General features: G+C 35.8%; 1 protein-coding gene across 1 annotated transcript in view; it reads left to right on the top strand.

Moving 5' to 3' along the window:
- Positions 1–7117, top strand: part of DAPP1 (dual adaptor of phosphotyrosine and 3-phosphoinositides 1) — a 53856-nt gene that overhangs the window by 43936 nt on the left and 2803 nt on the right. Inside the window, exons 5-8 of the mRNA XM_017511365.2 lie at positions 1692–1739; positions 3337–3399; positions 4098–4183; positions 6298–6385. Coding sequence (XP_017366854.1) covers positions 1692–1739; positions 3337–3399; positions 4098–4183; positions 6298–6385 — 285 coding nt within the window. The remainder of the gene's footprint in view (positions 1–1691; positions 1740–3336; positions 3400–4097; positions 4184–6297; positions 6386–7117) is intronic.

Raw genomic sequence — 7117 nt, 5'->3', positions numbered from 1 at the left:
TTTTTTTTGGTGACAGAGTCTCACTCTGTTGCCCAGGCTAGAGTGCAGTGGCACAATCTCGGCTCACTGCAACTTCCACCTCCCAGGTTCAACAGATTCTCCTGCCTCAGCCTCCTTCCCAAGTAGCTGAAACTACAGGCACATGCCGCCATGCCTGGCTAATTTTAGTAGAGACGGGTTTCACCGTGTTGTCCAGCCTGGTCTCAAAGCTCTGGGCTCAGGCAATCTGCCAGCCTCAGCCTCCCAAAGTGTAGGATTACAGGCATGAGCCACCATGCCCGGCTTCATTTAGTTTCTTACATCTTGAGACTCCAAATAAAATTAATAGTCTCAGTGCTTTCCCATGCAGCCTTCCACTTATCTATCAAAGACTTAGAAAAATACTACATTTATAGTATATTGTTTGAGTGGAGGTAAGATGGCATTATTCCCTAGCTTGATTTCAGTAAATAATTCTATCAGGACCTTTTATATAACAATTTACTCCTAGTTATTCTATCTCTACAGATTTTAACCTGCAACAACCCAAAATAATTACTTTTTGCCTTTCCATTATTTAACACCGAAACTTGATTCAGTCGATTCAATTTCTTTAATGTCAAAATAAATCACACTCATTATGAGATACCAAATTCACTAACATTGATTAATGTTATTTAAATGAACATTTGGGTAGTTTATCCTTTTATATCATAAGATTTTAAAAGAAGTGTTTGCATATTTCATGCTTTAACTCTTTTTAATGTGGTAGAGATGGTTGTTCCTCTTTTTATTTGGTCAGGAAAATTCACCTCAGAAAAAAATATTCTGGAAACTACCATAGAAAGAACCTTGGTGTCAACCAAGTCACTTCCCAATTTTTGTTAATTTTCTTTCTTACTAAGACATATCATGACATCATATTTGAACAAAATATTCTACCAATAATTGAATTTCTTCTGGAATTTATGAAATGATAAATTTCTTAAGGTTAGGCTACTTGTCTTATGCAAATTTCTGTTCAAACAGTTCCCCACCATTCCTTATATTTCATGGGTGCTATCAAAGTGTGTGCTTCTGTTTTTACCTTTGAATTGATGACAATGTGAGTTAAAAGAATTGGGTCATTCTTATTTCAAATTCATTTTGGATAAATCCGGTGTAATGAAATATACACTCCTGACAGTCTGTTTCTTGGAACATGGATCTCAAGAGAGTGTGGGGGCTGGGGAGGAGGATTACATGATAAAATAAATGGTGGAAATGCTGTTTCTAATGTTCCTTCTTAAAAATTTTTAAAGTATATTAGCATAATACAGACTCTGGGAAGCCCTGAAATAAAAACATCCTTTTAGTTTTCTTAATCCAGTCTCCTGAACGTATTGATCATAGATGTGTGCATGTTTGTATTGATAACCCTGTGACAATCCAAACAGCTGGATTTCACATGACAAACACAGACTTCTGTAAATGAAATGATGTGGTTTACTGTTTGCCAATTGCTAACTGGAGTTAGTAGCTACAGAATGATGCCAGTCTGAAAACAATCTCTCACAGCACATGGAAGGTTTTCAAGTGTCTAGGTGAAAAATGCTAGATGGTAATTTAAAGATCAAAGGCAAAAATTCTTCCTTTAAAAATAGGACAAGAAAGGAAGGACAGACATCCTGTTGTGACTGTTCTGGGATTCACTCAGTGCTTTTCTTTTTTAGCTGGGCACCAAAGAAGGTTACCTCACCAAACAGGGAGGCCTGGTCAAGGTAAGGAAGTATGGTTTTGCTCATGCCACCCACAGAAAAAAAGAACACGTCATATAGACTCAATTCTGATCTTCATAGTTTTTCTTGGAAGCAAATCGCCTGCTCATTTTAACCACTTCTAATATTTTACCTGACTCAATGGTTCATTTTTATGGCTTATTAGTCAAAATTCTGGAATGGCTTGACTATTCTTTGACAAAGACCTGCATAGGTGTAGCCTGCAATTAAAACTCAAGAAAACATATAGTCCTCTTAATGGAATGATTAAGGATGAAGACAGCAAGTTAACTCTAGAAGTTTTTCTAAAACAAGGAAGAAGTCAAAATTGTATAAAATGTTTACTTAAAGATAGGTCAAAAACATCACTGATGCTACTGAAACTATGTTATAAAATCCAAAGGGAAACACAATTTACGTTTTTACAAGTTCAGAGTATCCAAATGTTCCCTATTTATGAGATTGTACCTTTAGAATTCTTTTGTTTCATCTCAATGTGCTAAGAAGACTTTCATGGAATGTGTCTGCTCCTTCTTATTTTAAGAGCCACGGTATTTAGCTGGGTGCAGTGGCTCACACTTGTAATCCCAGAGCTTTGGGAGGCTGAGGCAGGCGGATCATGAGGTCAGGAGGTCCAAACCAGTCTGGCCAACATGGTGAAACCCCGTCTTTACTAAAATACAAAAAATTAGCTGAGTGTGGTGGTGTGCGCCTGTAGTCCCAGCTACTCAGGAGGCTGAGGCAGGGGAATCGCTTGAACCTGGAAGATGGAGGATGCAGTGAGCCGAAATCGTGCCATTGCACTCCAGCCTGGAGACAGATCGAGACTCTGTCTCCAAAAAAAAAAAAAAAGTCACGATGTTTAACCTCTCTCACAGGTACTGGCGTGCTTGGAATTAACCTAAATAAATTAGTTATTTGTTGTGCCTTCTAGACTGAATTCTCCCTGAGGACAGAGAATATTCATATTCATAGCATACTTATGTTTAAATCCTCTGTTACTTCTTTTAAGTGGCACATTGCCACCCAGGATATAGTAGGATGCTGTTTGTATATAAGATACAGGTAACAGTGGGCAATGATGGATTTTACCACCGATATCTTAGAGTTCTTAAGCAAGGTTTAGAATATCACATGGTTCAGGGTTCTTAAACCTCAGTTTGAATATTTGTAATAATAATAATACTGGCATTGTTAAGGATTGGATATAATATATAAAGCCTCCAACGATAGTATAGTCCATATTAGGTACTCAAAGAACAATATTTATCTTTATTATAGAGTTAATAAAATGGAAATTATAATGGTTCATTATAAATCACCTTGAATATTTATGATAGACTAATTCTTTTTGTATTTAAAAATATACTAATGATATATCAGCCTTCATTATGAGCTTAATTCATGAAATTATTTTAAGTTTTATAGATAGTTTGAAATTTTTTTCTCAGAAATGACGCACAAGAATTTTTTCAGGGTTATAGTATTTAATTTTTTAGATACTTTTAAAAATGAAAGTAAATCATCTGGTTCAAATATTGCATTCCTGCATTCAAAACATTGTGTGTGTGTGTTTTTGTATGTGTGTGTGTTTTTTCAGACCTGGAAAACAAGATGGTTTACTCTGCACAGGAATGAACTGAAATACTTCAAAGATCAGATGGTGAGAAATATAATAATATATTTTTCCTTTAAAAATAAATTCTATAGATGAAACTTATGTCTTTAAAATCTCTGAAATTATTTTTATATCTACCTGATACACCTAATAAATGATTGGACATATAAATTATTGATTCCTGAAATGAGTAGGGTTATTTTGGAAAGATGAGATATATATTTCAGAAATTGATCTCTTGAATTGGCTAAACTACAGTTCCCCAGGGCACATAATTCCCTTTGTTTAGGGCAATGTAATTGTTCTCTTGCCACAATTAACTGTCTCTCTGCAGCAATTTCTCCCTTTATTGAAAATATGGTTTGTCCATTTCCCATGCCCATTTCGTTAAGCCAATCTAAAAGTACTTTTTCTCTCTTTTCTTATATAAAATTTCTATGAAAGTAGTTTTTAAAAATGGAAGAAAAATCTGCTTCTCTTCCATGTGTTAAAACCCATCTTCATCAGTAAATTGATAAAGGCAGTATCTTAATGCTAGTTTTATGAAAGGCTAATTCCAAAACCAAAGACTTCCCTGGGTAAGGCTTTTCGATTGTCAGTCCTCTTAGTGAAAGGAAATTTGAAAATTACACGTAGTGGAAGACTTGTGAGGGGACAAGACTTGTGAGGGGACAAGTGAGGAACAGATTTGTTTGTTTTTTATTTTTTAATGATGGCATATGTTACTTTTTATTTGTTTTTAGTCACCAGAACCAATTCGGATCCTGGACCTAACAGAATGTTCAGCTGTACAATTTGATTATTCACAAGAAAGGGTAAACTGTTTTTGGTAAGTTGTTTTATAAAGAAAATGTTTTCTAATGCCTTCTTGCCAGACACTTATTTTGACTAAGGAATAGAAAGCTGTATATCTTAATGTCTATAAAGTTCAGATCTGAGGGGTGTGCCTACATGTTAGGAGTACTTTCAGCTGAGTGTGACATAACACCTCATTTAAAGTTGGTTAAACAAACACAGGTCAGCTCAGCTCATGTTGTGTCCTACAGAAATATGACACACATAGAGGATGCCATTCACATCTTAGACCATTTAATTTCTTTGAGGCTTCCCCTGCCCCACAATTTTAATTTAACTTTGATGATGGGTGATTTATACTCTTATGACAATTTCTGGCAGATGGCACAAAAATGTTTTGTTCTAACGTAATCATTATAAAAATGTTCTAACTGGGAGAAGTGCCTTGAGAAAGGGATGTCTTATTTCCCACTACCTTTTAAAGTTTTTCAAGCATACATAAGTGGAAAAACATATGTCTATATTCCCTCCATCAGCAGTTATTAATATATCTTGCCATATTTGCTTTATCCCAGCCTATCCACTTTTTTTTCTGAACGAATTGAAAGTAAATTGCAGACATCATGGCACTTTACCCCTAAAGACTTGAGTCTGTGTCTCCTAAGAATAAAATATCACATATAGGACTACAATATCATTATTACACCTGAGGAAATTAATGTTAATTCTATAATATCAGCTGAGAATTGATGTCTTTTTAAAATTTGCATGGACATGCCCTATGAGCTAGAAGAGCTTTATTTTTCTCATATATCCAAAAATGAGGAGGCAAGCAGCTGTGCTGACAAGGTCAGGTCCAGGGTCTCTACAGTTCTCTTGAACTTTTCTCAGGCTGGCTACTTCATAATTCAAGTGGCTACTACACCTGTAGGTCTCATGTTTTCAACAAAGTACAAAGAAAGATGAAGGGATGGGATCAGCTGTGTCTGTCCCTTTTATCAGGAAAACCAATGTTTCTCCAGAAACTTCCCTACGAAATTGTCCCTTGTATGTCATTGGCCAAGACCGGGTTCCATGGCCATCCCCAGCAGCTGATCATAATTGGCTTAAACCAATTAGGATTTATTGCTTGGGGTTCTGTTAGCGAGAGAAATAAAAAATTATCTGTATTAATAGGCAATTAATAATGTCTCACATAGGGAGTGCCAAACGCTGACAATTTCAGAAACCAGTTTTCGAGTAAATGCACTATAGCACTCCCTCCCCACCATTGTCCACTCACCCCTCCACTAGACCTCACATCAAGGTATTACGTTCTTTGCACAGGGATTTAGCTCTTACCTATTCAACATTAATTGCTGGTATCAACAAACTATACTGCTTAGGCTTTAAGATATAGAAACCCTTCTGAAGGCTTTTTTTCCACAAAAAAAATATTTTTGGTATTTTGCATCTCAACTGTAAGTACAAGAAGTAAGAAGTATGTTCGATATGTAATTTAGGGCTGACGTTATCACTTACATAATTTTAACCAGGTAATCAGAGACAGTCAAATGAAAAATCACTATATATCCAGGAAAAGTATTTTGTGCCAGTAGAAAAGTTCATATTCTCTGCAGCAGATACTGACTCTTGGCCAGAGATGGAAGAAATAACTAATTGAGTTTTATTGTCTTTTTACTGTCCCAGTAGTTGAAATTACCTACAACTACAGAAGGCAGTTTTCCTCATTGAAGCAAGTTAATACAAATGAGTACTTTTTAGCAAACTTCTCTATCTTGCTTATTCTTTGAATCACAGCACAGGTTCTAATCCCTTTGAGAGATCAGCTGAATAAGCACCTACTAGAGTTAGCCTAAGACATGAACCACAAAAGGATCTGGGGGTGTCCTGAAGATGTTTCTTTCTTCTTCAAAGTCTTATTCAAGTATGTAAATCTGACCTGGAGTAATAATATGAATCTACAACTTCCTTAACATTTCTGCAGTTTGCTGGCAGGAATAGGTCCATATATACCGGCTCTTCAAGTTACTTACCTGGATCCTTTACCAATTCTTTTTTCCCTTGTAATACTCTAATGAGTGTTCTACTAATATATATACAGCTCATCATCTGCAATGTCTTAGGTTCTTTCTTCTGTCCTATTAGCTTGGTATTTCCATTCAGGACATTTTATCTCTGTGCAAAGACTGGAGTAGAAGCTGATGAGTGGATCAAGATATTACGCTGGAAATTGGTGAGTTTCTTAAGGCTTCAGATGTCTAATCTTGAGAAATAACACGATGATGTCAAACATATTTCTAATGAAAGAATCAGACTAGCTCCAGGAATCAAAGAGATGACTCAATGTCTACTTTCAGCCTTGTGGAACAATCTGTTAATTCTTCTGGGACATGAGAAGAGATACAGACATTCTTTCTTTTGTAAAAAAGGAAAGAATTAAGCTGTATTTGGGTCTTAGCCATAGAGCCTTAGCCTAATATCCACCTATCAGACTTCCTTTAAAATCTGTCAGTTAGTTTAGTTTTGTCTGGAGGGGGACATTTAGGACCAGAAGGTCTGACAGAGGAAAGTTGACATATTTCTCTAGTTGAAAAGCCTTTTAAATTGTTAGAGAAGAAAGCTTGCCAGAGGAACTTAGCTTAGTTTTGAGTATAAGCATCACTTTGTGCAGGTCAAGGACAAAGGCTGGTTTATTTTATCTACTCTCTTTAATATCCCATGGACTGAATACTTATAAAACTTGACTAGTCGTCTACGTGTTTTTCATATGCTTGCAAGTTAGTGAGTTGTTAGCCAAGAACTTTTCCTTAAAGCTGACTAAAATTTCCTATAAATATCATCTTGAAAGTTTTGATTTTTTTTTTTTTTTTTTTATTTTGTAATTGACATCTCATAGCCTTGAATTCTACTTTTCATAAAGCAGCTCACAAAGCCAGAGCAGCATTCCATATACCCCCACATGCTC

Source organism: Cebus imitator, unplaced genomic scaffold, assembly GCF_001604975.1.
Source record: "Cebus imitator isolate Cc_AM_T3 unplaced genomic scaffold, Cebus_imitator-1.0 Scaffold447, whole genome shotgun sequence".
Lineage (NCBI taxonomy): Eukaryota > Metazoa > Chordata > Mammalia > Primates > Cebidae > Cebus > Cebus imitator.
The sequence above is the reverse complement of the archived record's forward strand: the minus strand, read 5'-3'. Positions and strand labels throughout refer to the sequence as shown.